The 16,808-nt window shown below is 62.0% G+C and overlaps 1 protein-coding gene across 1 annotated transcript in view; it reads left to right on the top strand.

Annotated features, from left to right (window-relative positions):
* The window catches only part of LOC309452518 (chromodomain-helicase-DNA-binding protein 3-like), a gene marked incomplete at its 5' end in the record, with an annotated part of 55,784 nt that overhangs the window by 18,428 nt on the left and 20,548 nt on the right, over positions 1–16,808 (top strand). Inside the window, 11 exon segments of the mRNA XM_082077138.1 lie at positions 1,998–2,198; positions 3,000–3,137; positions 4,093–4,214; positions 5,313–5,486; positions 6,227–6,368; positions 7,458–7,589; positions 8,839–8,956; positions 9,573–9,697; positions 11,876–12,107; positions 14,103–14,269; positions 15,203–15,380. Of these exon segments, the coding sequence (XP_081933264.1) occupies positions 1,998–2,198; positions 3,000–3,137; positions 4,093–4,214; positions 5,313–5,486; positions 6,227–6,368; positions 7,458–7,589; positions 8,839–8,956; positions 9,573–9,697; positions 11,876–12,107; positions 14,103–14,269; positions 15,203–15,380 (1,729 nt within the window).

Genomic DNA, 16,808 nt, shown 5'->3' with positions numbered 1-16,808 from the left:
GGGTCCTGTGTCACCCACTGGGTCCTAGTGCCGCCTCCCTGGATGCTGGTGTCACCCATTGGGTCCTAGTGCCACCTCCCTGGATGCTGGTGTCACCCATTGGGTCCTAGTGCCGCCTCCCTGGATGCTGGTGTCACCCATTGGGTCCTAGTGCCACCTCCCAGGGTGCTGGTGTCACCCCCTGGGTCCTAGTGCCGCCTCCCTGGGTCCTGGTGCCACCTCCCTGGGTCCTGTGTCACCCCCTGGGTCCTAGTGCCACCTCCCTGGATGCTGGTGTCACCCATTGGGTCCTAGTGCCACCTCCCTGGATGCTGGTGTCACCCCCTGGGTCCTAGTGCCGCCTCCCTGGATGCTGGTGTCACCCATTGGGTCCTAGTGCCGCCTCCCTGGATGCTGGTGTCACCCCCTGGGTCCTGTGTCACCCCCTGGGTCCTAGTGCCACCTCCCTGGATGCTGGTGTCACCCATTGGGTCCTAGTGCCACCTCCCAGGGTGCTGGTGTCACCCCCTGGGTCCTAGTGCCGCCTCCCTGGGTCCTAGTGCCACCTCCCTGGGTCCTGTGTCACCCCCTGGGTCCTAGTGCCGCCTCCCAGGGTGCTGGTGTCACCCCCTGGGTCCTAGTGCCGCCTCCCTGGGTCCTGTGTCACCCACTGGGTCCTAGTGCCGCCTCCCTGGATGCTGGTGTCACCCCCTGGGTCCTAGTGCCGCCTCCCTGGGTCCTGTGTCACCCACTGGGTCCTGGTGCCACCTCCCTGGATGCTGGTGTCACCCCCTGGGTCCTAGTGCCACCTCCCTGGATGCTGGTGTCACCCCCTGGGTCCTAGTGCCACCTCCCTGGATGCTGGTGTCACCCCCTGGGTCCTAGTGCCACCTCCCTGGATGCTGGTGTCACCCCCTGGGTCCTAGTGCCGCCTCCCTGGGTCCTGTGTCACCCATTGGGTCCTAGTGCCGCCTCCCTGGATGCTGGTGTCACCCCCTGGGTCCTAGTGCCGCCTCCCTGGGTCCTGTGTCACCCCCTGGGTCCTAGTGCCGCCTCCCTGGGTCCTAGTGCCGCCTCCCTGGGTCCTAGTGCTACCTCCCCGGCTCCTGTGTCACCTCCCTGAGTCCTAGTGCCACTTGTCTGGGTCCTAGTGCCACCTGGCCCTGGTGTTTCTTATGTGGCCCCAGTGTCACCTCTCTGGGTCCTAGTGCCACCTGTCTGGGTCCTGGTGTCACCCTTTGTCCCTGGTGTCACTGGTCCTGGTGTTTTCTACTTGGTCCTAGTGCCACATCCCTGGGCCCTGGTGTCACCCCCTGGGTCCTAGTGCCACCTCCCTGGGTCCTGTGTCACCCCCTTGTCCCTGGTGTCACCCACTGGGTCCTGGTGTTTTCTACTTGGTCCTAGTGCCACCTCCCTGGGTGCTGGTGTCACCCCCTGGGTCCTAGTGGCGCCTCCCTGGGTGCTGGTGTCACCCACTGGGTCCTAGTGCCACCCTCTGTCCCACACTGTCCCCATGGCCCCATATCCCCATGTTCCCAAGGGCCCCGTGTCCCCATGTCCCCCACTGTCCCCCAGGGCCACCCCAAGGGTCCCATGTCCCCGTGTCCCCCACTGTCCCCCAGGGCCACCCCAAGGGTCCCGTGTCCCCATGTCCCCATTTCCCCCACTATCCCCACGTTCCCAAGGACCTCGTGTCCCCGTGTCCCCCACTGTCCCCCAGGGCCACCCCAAGGGCCCCGTGTCCCCGTGTCCCCGTGTCCCCCACTATCCCCACGTTCCCAAGGACCTCGTGTCCCCATGTCCCCCACTGTCCCCCAGGGCCACCCCAAGGGCCCCGTGTCCCCATGTCCCCCACTGTCCCCCAGGGCCACCCCAAGGGCCCTGTGTCCCCGTGTCCCCATTTCCCCCACTATCCCCACGTTCCCAAGGACCTTGTGTCCCCATGTCCCCCACTGTCCCCCAGGGCCACCCCAAGGGCCCCGTGTCCCCGTGTCCCCATGTCCCCCACTGTCCCCCAGGGCCACACCAAGGGCCCGTTCCTCGTCAGCGCCCCCCTCTCCACCATCATCAACTGGGAGCGCGAGTTCCAGATGTGGGCGCCCGCCTTCTACGTTGTCACCTACACGGGTGACAAGGACAGCAGGGCCATCATCCGCGAGAACGAGTTCTCCTTCGACGACAACGCCATGAAGGGCGGCAAGAAAGCCTTCAAGATGAAGGTGAGCCGGACGCCTGGGTCCCTCGGGGCACACCTGGGTCCCTCGGGGCACACCTGGGTCCCTTTGGGGCGCTTGAATGCCTGGGTGCCACTGGGGAACGCCTGGGTCCCTTGGGGCACACCTGGGTCCCTTTGGGACACGGGGACGCCTGGGTTCCTTAGCGGGTGGGGGGGGGGGGCGCACCCGAACGCCTGGGTTCCTCTGAGGGACACCTGGGTCCCTTTGGGACTCCCGGATGCTTGGGTCCCTCTGGGGAACGCCTGGGTCCCTTTGGGGAACACCTGGGTCCCTCTGGGGAACGCCTGGGTCCCTTTGGGACACTCAGATATGTGGGTCCCTTTGGGGAACACCTGGGTCCCTTTGGGGGATGCCTGGGTCCCTTTGGGAGTTGGGGGGTGACACCCAGACACCTGGGTCCCTTTAAGGACAAGGTGGGGGCACCCGGACGCCTGGGTCCATTTGGGGGATGCCTGGGTCCATTTGGGGGATGCCTGGGTCCCTTTGGGTTTTGGGCCCCCTCCCTGGGTTCTGAGGCCTTACCCATGTTTGGGTGTTCCCCCCCCATCTTTGGGTGTCTCCCCCATGTTTTGGGGTCCCCCCCGTTGTTTGGGGTCCCCCAATGGTGATTTTGGGGTTCAGCGGGAGGTGCAGGTGAAGTTCCCTGGAGCTGTTGGGGTGTCGGGTGCTGTTGCTGCATTTGGGGGTTTTTGGGACCCCCCACCTTGGGTTTCAGGGACTCCCCCATGTTTTGGGGTCCCCCCCGTGTTTCGGGGTCCCCCAATGGTGATTTTTGGGGTTCAGCGGGAGGCGCAGGTGAAGTTCCACGTGCTGCTCACGTCCTACGAGCTGGTGACCATCGACCAGGCGGCGCTGGGCTCCATCCGCTGGGCCTGTCTGGTGGTGGACGAGGCGCATCGGCTCAAGAACAACCAGAGCAAGGTGGGGGGGGGACCCCAAAACCCTGGGGGAGGGGCACCCACAGATCGGGGGGGGACACCCACATATTTAGGGGGGGCACCCAGACACTTTTGGGGGACACTGGGAGCTCCATCCACGAGCTCTTGGCTCGTGGTGGATGAGGCTCCATTGGGTCAAGAACAACCAGTTCAAGGTGGGGGGGTCCATGGGGGTCACCAGAACCCTGGGGGGTCCCTGGGGGTCACCCACATTTGGGGGGGGGCGCCCAGAGCCTTTTGGGGGCACCCAGAGCCCATGGGGGACACTGGGGGCTCCATCCACAGGCTCTTGGTTGGTGGTGGCTCCATCATCCCCAGTATAACCAGTTCAAGGTGTTGGGGCACTGGGAAGGGGCGCCCGAACGCCTGGGTCCCTTGGAGAAGGGGGCTCCCGGACGCCTGGGTCCCTCCTGGGGGCCACCCGGACGCCTGGGTCCCTTCTTGTTTGGGGTGCCCGGACGCCAGGGTCCATGGGTGCCCTGGAGGGGTCTCAGGGGGGGTCAGAGGTCTCTCCCGGACGCCTGGGTCCCCTGGGTGCTGTTGGGGGGTGTTTCCCGGACGCCTGGGTTCCTGGGTGCCCTGGAGGGGTGTCGGGGGTCTCTCCCGGGCGCCTGGGTCCATGGGTGTCCTAGAGGGGTCTCAGGGGTCTCTCCCGGACGCCTGGGTCCATGGGTGTCCTAGAGGGGTCTCAGGGGTCTCTCCCGGACGCCTGGGTCCATGGGTGCCCTGGAGGGGTCTCAGGGGTCTCTCCCGGACACCAGGGTTCCTGGGTGCCCTGGAGGGGTGTCGGGGGTCTCTCCCGGACGCCTGGGTCCATGGGTGTCCTAGAGGGGTCTCAGGGGTCTCTCCCGGACGCCTGGGTTCCTGGGTGCCCTGGAGGGGTCTCAGGGGTCTCTCCCGGACGCCTGGGTCCGTGGGTGACCCCCGTGTCCCCGCAGTTTTTCCGGGTGCTGAACGGGTACAAGATCGAGCACAAGCTGCTGCTGACGGGGACGCCGCTGCAGAACAACCTGGAGGAGCTTTTCCACCTGCTCAACTTCCTCACGCCCGAGCGCTTCAAGTCAGTGGCTCCGAGTCCCCGTGGCACCTCCTGTGGCACCTTCTGTGTCCCCCTGTCCCCCTGTCCCCATGTCCCCATGTCCCCCTGTCCCCATGTCCCCATGTCCCCATGTCCCATATCCCCATGTCCCCATGTCTCCCTGTCCCCATATCTTGCTGTCCCATGTCCCCATATCCCTCTGTCCCCATATCGCCCTGTGCCCCTGTCTCCATGTCCCCCGTCCCCATGTCCCCATGTCCCCCTGTCCCCATGTCCCCATGTCCCCCTGTCCCCCTGTCCCCCTGTTCCCATGTCCCATATCCCCATGTCCCCCTGTCCCCATGTCCCCCTGTCCCCATGTCGCCCTGTCCCCATGTCCCATGTCCCCCATCCCCATGTCCCCATGTCCCCCTGTCCCCATATCTTGCTGTCCCATGTCCCCATATCCCCCTGTCCCCCTGTCTCCATGTCCCCCTGTCTCCATGTCCCCCTGTCCCCATATCCCATATCCCCATGTCCCCCTGTCCCCATATCTTGCTGTCCCATGTCCCCATATCCCTCTGTCCCCATATCCCCATGTCCCCCTGTCCCCATATCCCCCTGTCCCATGTCCCCATATCCCCTGTCCCCCTGTCCCCACGTCCCATGTCCCCCTGTCCCCATATCTTGCTGTCCCCTGTCCCCATATCCCCCTGTCCCCATGTCCCTATGTCCCCATATCCCCCTGTCCCCATGTCCCCATATCCCCCCGTCCCCGTGTCCCTGTGTCCCCATGTCCCCCTGTCTCCATGTCTGCCGTCCCCATATCCCTCTGTCCCCCGTCCCCGTGTCCCCGTATCCCCCTGTCCCCATGTCCCCCTGTCCCCATGTCCCCCTGTCCCATGTCCCCGTATCTCCATGTCCCCATATCCCCCTGTCCCCATATCCTCCTGTCCCTATGTCCCCATATCCCCCTGTCCCCATGTCCCCATATCCCCCCATCCCCATGTCCCCCTGTCCCCATGTCCCCATATCCCCCCAACCCTGTGTCCCCTGTCCCATATCCCCCCGTCCCCACGTCCCCGTATCTCCATGTCCCCATATCCGCGTATCCCCATGTCCCCTGTCCCGTGTCCCCAGCAACCTGGAGGGGTTCCTGGAGGAGTTTGCCGACATCTCCAAGGAGGATCAGATCAAGAAGCTCCACGACCTGCTGGGTCCCCACATGCTGCGGCGCCTCAAGGCCGACGTGTTCAAGAACATGCCGGCCAAGACCGAGCTCATCGTGCGCGTGGAGCTCAGCCCCATGCAGAAGTACGCCCGGACGCCTGGGTCCCCGGGGCGGGGGAGGGAGACCCCCAGACGCCTGGGTCCATGGGATGAGGGTAGACCCAGATATTGGGGTCTATAGGAGTCAACGTTGGGTGGAGTTGGTTGGGTGGAGCTCGTTGGGTGAAGCTCAGCCCCATGGAGACACAACACAGGGTCTCCTGGGTATTGGGGTCCCCCGGATTCCTGGGTCCTCTAGAAGGGGGAAGGGGAGACCCCCGGATGCCTGGGTCCTCTAGAAGGGGGAAGGGGAGACCCCCCGGACGCCTGGGTCCATGGGTTGAGGGTGGACCCAGATATTGGGGTCTATAGGAGTCAACATTGGGTGGAGTTGGTTGGGTGGAGCTCGTTGGGTGAAGCTCATCATCACAGAGACATAAACTGGGTGTTGGGGTCCCCCGGACGCCTGGGTCCTCTAGAAGGGAGTAGGGGAGACCTCTTGGACACCTGGGTCCCCCAGGTGGGGCAGGGGAGACCCCCGGACGCCTGGGTCCATGGGATGAGGGTGGACCCAGATATTGGGGTCTATAGGAGTCAACGTTGGGTGGAGCTCGTTGGGTGAAGCTCATCCCCATGGAGACACAAACTGGGGTTCCTCGGGCACCTGGGTCCCCTAGAAGGGGGTTGGGGCTGTTCCCGGATGCCTGGGTCCTCTAGAAGGGGGTTGGGGCCGTTCCCGGACGCCTGGGTCCCTGCGGACGCCTGGGTTGGTGCTGTGTCCGCAGGAAATACTACAAGTACATCCTGACGCGCAACTTCGAGGCGCTGAACTCGCGGGGTGGTGGGAACCAGGTGTCGCTGCTCAACATCATGATGGACCTGAAGAAATGCTGCAACCACCCCTACCTGTTCCCAGTGGCCGCCATGGTGGGGCTGGGGACACTGGGGACAGGGGGACAGGGGGACATGGGGACATGGGGACATGGGGACATAGTTTTTAGGACCCTGGGGATGCTCTGGGTGGGTTTAAGGACCCTGGGGATGCTCCGGGTGGGCTTTAGGACCCTGGGGATGCTCTGGGTGGGTTTTAGGACCCTGGGGATGCCACGGGTGGGGTTTAGGACCCTGGGAATGCTCCGGGTGGGCTTTAGGACCCTGAGGATGCCACGAGTGGGGTTTAGGACCCTGAGGATGCTCCGGGTGGGCTTTAGGACCCTGGGGATGCTCCGGGCAGGGGTTTAGGACCTCGGGGATGCCATGGGTGGGGTTTAGGACCCTGGGGATGCCCTGGGTGGGCTTTAGGACCCTGGGAATACCCTGGGTGGGTTTTAGGACCCTGGGGATGCTCTGGGTGGGTTTAAGGACCCTGGGGATGCTCCGGGTGGGTTTAAGGACCCTGAGGATGCCACGGGTGGGCTTTAGGACCCTGGGGATGCCACGGGTGGGTTTTAGGACCCTGGGGATCTCTGAGTGGGGTTTAGGACCCTGGGGATGCCATGGGTGGGGTTTAGGACCCTGGGGATACTCTGGGTGGGCTTTAGGACCCTGGGGATGCTCCGGGTGGGCTTTAGGACCCTGGGGATGCTCTGGGTGGGTTTTAGGACCCTGGGAATGCCACGGGTGGGCTTTAGGACCCTGGAGGTGCTCTAGGGGGGGGTTTAGGACCCTGGGGTTGCCACGGGTGGGCTTTAGGACCCTGGGGATGCTCTGGGTGGGTTTTAGGACCCTGGGGATGCTCTGAGTGGGGTTTAGGACCCTGGGGATGCTCTGGGTGGGGTTTAGGACCCTGGGGATGCTCTGAGTGGGGTTTAGGACCCTGGGGATGCTCTGAGTGGGGTTTAGGACCCTGGGGATGCTCTGGGTGGGGTTTAGGACCCTGGGGATGCTCTGGGTGGGTTTTAGGACCCTGGGGATGCCCTGGGTGGGTTTTCGGGGCTATGGGGACAGGGGGACATGGGGATATGGGGGTGACAGGAGGTCACAGTGGGTGACAGGAGGTGACACGTGTGTCCCCAGGAGTCCCCGAAGCTGCCGAGCGGGGCGTACGAGGGGGGGGCGCTGATCAAGGCCTCGGGGAAGCTGCTGCTGCTGCAGAAGATGCTGCGGAAGCTCAAGGAGCAAAATCACCGGGTGCTCATCTTCTCACAGGTGGGAATGGGGACCCCCGGGACCCCCCCAGGGACACCACAGGGACCCCACAGCACCCACAGAGCACCACAACCCCCCCAGGGCACCCACAGAGCACCACAACCCCCCCAGGGCACCCACAGACCCCACACAGCACCCACAGCCCCCCCAAAACCACTGGGTGCTCATCTCCTTACAAGTGGGGAACGGGGACCCCTGGGACCACCCAGCACCCACAGAACCCCCAGCACCCATGGACACCCCAAGCCCCCCCAGTGCTCCCAGTATAACCAGTACCAGCTGCCCCCACCCTCCCAGTGCTCCCAGTATAACCAGTAGCAGGTGCCCCCACCCTCCCAGTGCTCCCAGTATAACCAGTACCAGGTGCCCCCACCCTCCCAGTGCTCCCAGTATAACCAGTAGCAGGTGCCCCCCCCCTCCCAGTGCTCCCAGTATAACCAGTAGCAGGTGCCCCCCCCCTCCCAGTGCTCCCAGTATAACCAGTAGCAGGTGCCCCCACCCTCCCAGTGCTCCCAGTATAACCAGTACCAGGTGCCCCCCGCCTCCCAGTGCTCCCAGTATAACCAGTAGCAGGTGCCCCCACCCTCCCAGTGCTCCCAGTATAACCAGTAGCAGGTGCCCCCCCCCTCCCAGTGCTCCCAGTATAACCAGTAGCAGGTGCCCCCACCCTCCCATTGCTCCCAGTATAACCAGTACCAGGTGCATCCACTCTCCCAGTGCTCCCAGTATAACCAGTAGCAGGTGCCCCCACCCTCCCAGTGCTCCCAGTATAACCAGTAGCAGCTGCCCCCCCCCTCCCAGTGCTCCCAGTATAACCAGTACCAGCTGCCCCCCCCCTCCCAGTGCTCCCAGTATAACCAGTAGCAGGTGCCCCCACTCTCCCAGCGCTCCCAGTATAACCAGTAGCAGGTGCCCCCCCCCCCCCAGTGCTCCCAGTATAACCAGTAGCAGGTGCCCCCACCCTCCCAGTGCTCCCAGTATAACCAGTAGCAGGTGCCCCCCCCCTCCCAGTGCTCCCAGTATAACCAGTAGCAGGTGCCCCCACCCTCCCAGTGCTCCCAGTATAACCAGTACCAGGTGCATCCACTCTCCCAGTGCTCCCAGTATAACCAGTAGCAGGTGCCCCCACCCTCCCAGTGCTCCCAGTATAACCAGTAGCAGGTGCCCCTACCCTCCCAGTGCTCCCAGTATAACCAGTACCAGGTGCCCCCTCCCTCCCAGTGCTCCCAGTATAACCAGTACCCCGCAGATGACGAAGATGCTGGACCTGCTGGAGGATTTCCTGGACTACGAGGGTTACAAGTACGAGCGGATCGACGGCGGCATCACGGGCGCCCTGCGCCAGGAGGCCATCGACCGCTTCAACGGTAGGGACCCAGGCGTCCGGGGAGGGGACCCAGGCGTCCGGGGACGGACCCAGGCGTCCGGGGAGGGACCCAGGCGTCCGGGGAGGGACCCAGGTGTCCGGGGGAACCCAGGTGTCCAGGGGACACAGGAGTTCAGGGGGGGACCCAAGAGTTCAGGGGGGGACCCAAGAGTTCAGGGGGGACCCAGGAGTTCAGGGGGGACCCAGGAGTTCGGGGGGACCCAGGAGTTCAGGAGGGACCCAGGAGTTTGAGGGGACCCAGGAGTTCGGAAGGACCCAGGAGTTCAGGGGGAGACCCAGGCATCTGGGGAACACTGGAGTTTGGGGGGACCCAGGAGTTCAGGGGGGGACCCAGGAGTTCGGGAGGGACCCAGGCATCCGGGGAACACTGGAGTTTGGGGGGACCCAGGCGTCCGGGAGGGATGCAGGAGCTCAGGGGGGGACCCAGGTGTCCAGGGAGGACCCAGGAGTTTGGGGGGACCCAGGATTTCAGGGAGGACCCAGGAGTTCGGGAGGGACCCAGGTGTCTGGGGGGGGTTCAGGGGTCCCGTGTTGGGTCCGGGGGGGTTTTGGGGGTCTGGGGGTCTGGTTTTGGGGTCCCTGACACCGGGGGGCAGCGCCGGGGGCGCAGCAGTTCTGTTTCCTGCTGTCCACGCGGGCCGGGGGCCTCGGGATCAACCTGGCGACGGCCGACACCGTCGTCATCTTCGACTCGGACTGGAACCCGCACAACGACATCCAGGTGGGGACCCGCACCCCTGTGTCACCCCATCACCCCAGTGTCACCCCAGTGTCACCCCAACGTCACCCAGTGTCACCCCACAACGATATCCGGGTGGGGACCTGCACCCCAGTGTCACCCCCGTGTCACCCCAACGTCACCCCAACGTCACCCAGTGTCACCCCATGTCACCCCAACGTCACCCAGTGTCACCCCAACGTCACCCAGTGTGACCCCAGTGTCACCCCACAACGACATCCGGGTGGGGACCTGGCATCCCCGTGTCACCCCCGTGTCACCCCCGTGTCACCCAATGTCACCCCCATGTCACCCCAGTATCACCCAATGTCACCCCAGTATCACCCCATGTCACCCCAATGTCACCTCAACGTTACCCAGTGTCACCTCAGTGTTACCCAATGTCACCCCACAATGACATCCAGGTCTGGGTCTGTCACCCCCGTGTCACCCCATGTCACCCCCCGTCACCCCCCCCTTACCCCCGATATCACCCCCATGTCACCCAATGTCACCCCAATGTTACTCCCGTGTCACCCCACAATGACATCCGGGTGGGGACCTGGCACCCCAATGTCAGCCCAATGTCACTCCCCTGTCACCCCAACGTCACCCAGTGTCACCCCCAGCCACCCCCTGCTCTCATGTCCCTCTCACTGTGTCCCCAACCACAATGTCCCAGTTGGTGTCCCAACCACCATGTCCCACCCGATGTCCCCACCACCACGTCCTCTCTCTGATGTCCCCAACCATGTCCCCAACCACCACGTCCCACCCGATGTCCCCAACCACCACGTCCCACCCGACGTCCCCACCACCACATCTCCTCTCTGATGTCCCCAACCATGTCCCCACCCACCACATCCCACTCGACGTCCCCACCACCACGTCCTCTCTCTGATGTCCCCAACCATGTCCCCAACCACCACGTCCCACCCGACGTCCCCACCACCACGTCCCCTCTCTGATGTCCCCAACCGTGTCCCCACCCACCATATCCCACCCGATGTCCCCTCTCTGATGTCCCCAACCATGTCCCCAACCACCACGTCCCACCCAATGTCCCCAACCACCATGTCCCACCCGACGTCCCCACCACCCCGTCCCATCTCTGATGTCCCCAACCATGTCCCCAACCGTCTCCCCAACCACCACGTCCCATCCAATGTCCCCAACCATGTCCCCAACCATCTCTCCAACCACCACGTCCCATCCAATGTCCCCAACCATGTCCCCAACCGTCTCCCCAACCACCACGTCCCATCCAATGTCCCCAACCATGTCCCCAACCATCTCCCCAACCACCACGTCCCATCCAATGTCCCCAACCATGTCCCCAACCATCTCCCCAACCACCACGTCCCATCCAATGTCCCCAACCATGTCCCCAACCATCTCCCCACCCACCACGTCCCACCCGATCTCCCCAACCATCTCCTCAACCACCATGTCCCACCCGACGTCCCCACCACCACGTCCCCTCTCTGATGTCCCCAACCATATCCCCAACCACCACGTCCCACCCGATGTCCCCACCACCACGTCCCCTCTCTGATGTCCCCAACCATGTCCCCAACCACCACGTCCCACCCGACGTCCCCACCACCACGTCCTGTCTCTGATGTCCCCAACCATGTCCCCAGCCACCACGTCCCACCCGACGTCCCCACCACCACGTCCCCTCTCTGATGTCCCCAACCATGTCCCCACCCACCATATCCCACCCGATGTCCCCTCTCTGATGTCCCCAACCATGTCCCCAACCACCACATCCCACCCAATGTCCCCAACCACCATGTCCCACCCGACGTCCCCACCACCCCGTCCCATCTCTGATGTCCCCAACCATGTCCCCAACCGTCTCCCCAACCACCACGTCCCATCCAATGTCCCCAACCATGTCCCCAACCATCTCCCCACCACCACGTCCCATCCAATGTCCCCAACCATGTCCCCAACCACCACGTCCCACCCGATGTCCCCAACCATCTCCCCAACCACCACGTCCCACTCGACGTCCCCACCACCACGTCCCCTCTCTCATGTCCCCAACCATGTCCCCACCCACCACGTCCCACCCGACGTCCCCACCACCACGTCCTCTCTCTGTTGTCCCCAACCACCACGTCCCACCCGACGTCCCCGCTCCGACGTCCCCCTCACCGTGTCCCCGTCCCGCAGGCCTTCAGCCGGGCGCACCGCATCGGCCAGGCCAACAAGGTGATGATCTACCGGTTCGTGACGCGCGCCTCGGTGGAGGAGCGGATCACGCAGGTGGCCAAGCGCAAGATGATGCTCACGCACCTGGTGGTGCGCCCGGGGCTGGGCTCCAAGGCCGGCTCCATGTCCAAGCAGGAGCTGGACGACATCCTCAAGTTCGGCACCGAGGAGCTTTTCAAGGACGAGAACGAGGGTCAGCGGGGCCGGGGGGGCGGGTTGGGACACGTTGGGCCATGCTGGGTCGGGTTGGGGCGTGTTGGGTTGTGTTGGGTTGTGTTTGGCCTTGTTGGGTTGTGTTTGGCCTTGGTGGGTCTTGTTGGGTTGTGTTTGGCCTTGGTGGGTCTTGTTGGGTTTTGTTGGCCCTTGTTGGGTCTCCTTGGGTCGTGTTGGGCCTTGTTGGGTCTTGTTGGGTTGTGTTGGGCCTTGGTGGGTCTTGTTGGGTTGTGTTTGGCCTTGTTTGGTCTTGTTGGGTTGTGTTTGGCCTTGTTGGGTCTTGTTGGGTTGTGTTTGGCCTTGTTGGGTCTTGTTGGGTTGTGTTGGGCCTTGTTGGGTCTTGTTGGGTTGTGTTGGGCCTTGTTGGGTCTTGTTGGGTTGTGTTGGGTCTTGTTGGGTTGTGTTGGGCCTTGTTGGGTCTTGTTGGGTTGTGTTTGGTCTTGTTGGGTTGTGTTTGGCCTTGGTGGGTCTCCTTGGGTTGTGTTGGGTCTTGTTGGGTTGTGTTTGGCCTTGTTGGGTCTTGTTGGGTTGTGTTTGGCCTTGTTGGGTCTTGTTGGGTTGTGTTTGGCCTTGTTGGGTCTCGTTGGGTTGTGTTGGGCCTTGGTGGATCTTGTTGGGCCTTGGTGGATCTTGTTGGGTCTTGTTGGGTTGTGTTGGTTCTTGTTGGGTTGTGTTGGGTCTTGGTGGGTTGTATTTGGCCTTGGTGGGTCTTGTTGGGTTGTGTTTGGCCTTGGTGGGTCTTGTTGGGTTGTGTTGGGTCTTGTTGGGTTGTGTTTGGCCTTGTTGGGTCTTGTTGGGTTGTGTTTGGCCTTGTTGGGTCTCGTTGGGTTGTGTTGGGCCTTTGTGGATCTTGTTGGGTTGTGTTGGGTCTTGTTGGGTTGTGTTTGGCCTTGTTGGGTCTTGTTGGGTTGTGTTTGGTCTTGTTGGGTTGTGTTTGGCCTCGTTGGGTCTTGTTGGGTTGTGTTGGGCCTTGTTGGGTTGTGTTTGGCCTTGGTGGGTCTTGTTGGGTTGTGTTGGGCCTTGGTGGGTCTTGTTGGATTGTGTTTGGCCTTGTTGGGTCTTGTTGGGTTGTGCTTGGCCTTGTTGGGTCTTGTTGGGTTGTGTTTGGCCTTGGTGGGTCTCGTTGGGTTGTGTTGGGCCTTGGTGGGTTGTGTTGAGCCATATTGGGCCTTGGTGGGTTGTGTTGGGTCATGTCGGGTAGTGTTGGGTTGCGTTGGGCCTTGGTAGGCCATGTTGGAGCATGTTGGGTTGTGTTGAGCCATGTTGGATCATATTGGGGCGTGTTGGGCCATGTTGGACCTTGTTGGGTTGCGTTGGGCCTTGTTGGACCATGCTGGTCCTTGTTCGACCATGTTGGGCCTTGTTGGCTTGTGTTGGGCCATGTTGGACCATGTTGGACCTTGTTGGCTTGTGTTGGATCATGTTGGATCATGTCACGCCATGTTGAACCATGTTGGGTTGTGTTGGGCCGTGTTGGGCCTTGTGGAACCATGTTGGGCCTTGTTGGGTTGTGTTGTTGGGCCTTGTTGGGTTGTGTTGTTGGGCCTTGTTGGGTTGTGTTGGGCCACGTTGGGTCATGTTGGGCCTTGTTGGGCCATGTTGAACCTTGTTGGGTCATGTTGGGTCCTGTTGGGCCTTGTTGGGCCATGTCGGGCCATGCTGGGTCATGTTGGGCCTTGTTGAACCATATTGAACCTTGTTGGGTCATGTTGGGTCCTGTTGGGCCTTGTTGAGAGTTGTGTTGGGCCACGCTGGGTCATGTTGGGCCACGCTGGGTCATGTTGGGCCACGTTGGGTCATGTTGGGCCACGTTGGGCCACGTTGGGCCACGTTGGGTCATGTTGGGTCATGTTGGGCCACGTTGGGTCATGTTGGGCCTTGTTGGATCCCATTGGATCCCGTTGGGCCCCATTGGGCCATGGTGTCCCTGTCCGTGCCGGGCCCGGCCGTGTCACCCGCCGTGTCACCGGCGCAGGGGACAACAAGGAGGAGGACAGCAGCGTGATCCACTACGACAACGAGGCCATCGCGCGCCTGCTGGACCGCAACCAGGACGCCACCGACGACGCCGACGTGCAGAACATGAACGAGTATCTCAGCTCCTTCAAGGTGGCCCAGTACGTCGTGCGCGAGGAGGACAAGGTGGGACCCCGCGGGGACAAGGGGGGACAACGGGGACAATGGGGGCGGTGGAGAAGGTGGGGGTGATGGAGATGATGGGGATGGAGGTGAGATTGGGGATGGTGGGGATGATGAGGATGGTGGAGAAGTTGAGGATGATGGAGATGATAGGGATGGAGGGGAGATTGGGGATGATGAGGATGATGAGGATGGTGGAGAAGCTGGGGATGATGGAGATGATGGGGATGGAGGTGAGATTGGGGATGGTGGGGATGATGAGGAGGGGGGTGATGGAGATGGAGGTGATGATGGTGATGGGATGAGGATGGGGATGATGAGGATGATGGAGATGATGAGGATGGAGATGATGATGATGATGAGATGAGGATGGGGATGATGGAGATGATGAGAACAATGAAGGTAGAGATGGACATGATGGAGATGATGAGGATGGGGATGATGAGGATGGGGATGATGAAGGTGATGAGGATGGGGATAATGGAGATGATGGGGATGATGAAGATGATAAAGATGGGGATGACAAGGATGGGGATGATGGAGATGATGAGGGTGAAGACGATGAGGATGATGGAGATGATGAGGATGGCGATGATGGAGATGAAGATGGGGATGATGAGGAGGATGGAGATGAGGATGGAGATGATGAGGATGGAGATGATGAAGATGAAGATGGGGATGATGAGGATGATGGAGATGATGAAGATGGGGATGATGAGGATGGGGATGATGGAGATGATGAGGGTGGAGACGATGAGGATGATGGAGATGATGAGGATGGAGATGATGAAGATGGGGATGATGGAGATGATGAAGGCGATGGGCTGATGGCGATGATGGCGACCACGGCGCTGCTGGCGCTGGGGCCACCTCCTGGTGTCCCGCTGTCCCCATATCCCCCTGTCCCCCTGTCCCACCGTGTCCGTGTGTCTGCAGATCGAGGAGATCGAGCGTGAGATCATCAAGCAGGAGGAGAACGTGGACCCCGACTATTGGGAGAAGCTGCTGCGGCACCACTACGAGCAGCAGCAGGAGGACCTGGCCCGCAACCTGGGCAAGGGCAAGAGGGTCCGCAAGCAGGTCAACTACAACGACGCCGCCCAGGAGGACCAAGGTGGGCACTGGGATGAACTGGGATGAACTGGGAGGCACTGGGATGAACTGGGAGGCATTAGGAAGGGACTAGGGAGGCACTGGTGCAGAACGTGGTCAAGGGGAAGAGGTTCCACAAGCAGATCAACCACAATGAGGCCACCCAGGAGGACCAAGGTGGGTACTGGGAGGAACTGGGAGGCACTGGGATGAACTGGGAGGGATTAGGAAGGGACTGGGAGGCACTGGGAGGCACTGGTGCAGAACGTGGTCAAGGGGTAGAGGTTCCACAAGCAGATCGACTACAATGAGGCCACCCAGGAGGACCAAGGTGAGTACTGGGAGGCACTGGGGCAAACTGGGAGGCACTGGGATGAACTGGGAGGGATTAGGAAGGGACTGGGAGGGACTGGTGAAGAACGTGGTCAAGGGGAAGAGGTTCCACAAGCAGATCAACCACAATGAGGCCACCCAGGAGGACCAAGGTGGGCACCAGGACGAACTGGGAGGCACTGGGATGAACTGGGAGGGATTAGGAAGGGACTGGGAGGCACTGGTGCAGAACGTGGTCAAGAGTTTCCCAGGTGGGTCAACTGCAATGATGATACCCAGGAGGACCAAGGTGGGCACTGGGATGAACTGGGAGGCACTGGGACGAACTGGGAGGCATTAGGAAGGGACAGGGAGGGCACTGGTGCAGAACCTGGTTAAGTGGAAGAGGTTCCACAAGCAGATCAACCACAATGAGGCCACCCAGGAGGACCAAGGTGGGCACTGGGACGAACTGGGAGGCACTGGGATGAACTGGCATGAACTGGGAGGCATTAAGAAGGGACTGGGAGGCACTGGGATGAACTGGGAGGGATTGGGAGGCACTGGGAGTCACTGGTGCAGAACATGGTCAAGAGTTTCCCAGGTGGGTCAACTGTAATGATGATACCCAGGAGGACCAAGGAGGGCACTGGGATGAACTGGGAGGCACTGGGATGAACTGGGAGGCACTGGGATGAACTGGGAGGGATTAGGAAGGGACTGGGAGGCACTGGGAGGCACTGGTGCAGAACGTGGTCAAGGGGTAGAGGTTCCACAAGCAGATCGACTACAATGAGGCCACCCAGGAGGATCAAGGTGAGTACTGGGAGGCACTGGGGCAAACTGGGAGGCACTGGGATGAACTGGGAGGGATTAGGAAGGGACAGGGAGGGCACTGGTGCAGAACGTGGTCAAGGGGAAGAGGTTCCACAAGCAGATCGACCACAATGAGGCCACCCAGGAGGACCAGGGTGGGCACTGGGACGAACTGGGAGGCACTGGGGTGAACTGGGAGGCATTAAGAAGGGACTGGGAGGCACTGGGATGAGCTGGGAGGGATTGGGAGGCACTGGGAGTCACTGGTGCAGAACATGGTCAAGAGTTTCCCAGGTGGGTCAACTGTAATGATGATACCCAG

The sequence above is a fragment of the Streptopelia decaocto genome, assembly GCF_964273445.1.
Source record: "Streptopelia decaocto genome assembly, contig: HAP1_SCAFFOLD_723, whole genome shotgun sequence".
Taxonomy (NCBI): Eukaryota; Metazoa; Chordata; class Aves; order Columbiformes; family Columbidae; genus Streptopelia; species Streptopelia decaocto.
Note: the sequence above shows the minus strand (reverse complement) of the source record. Positions and strands in the feature narration are given on the sequence as shown.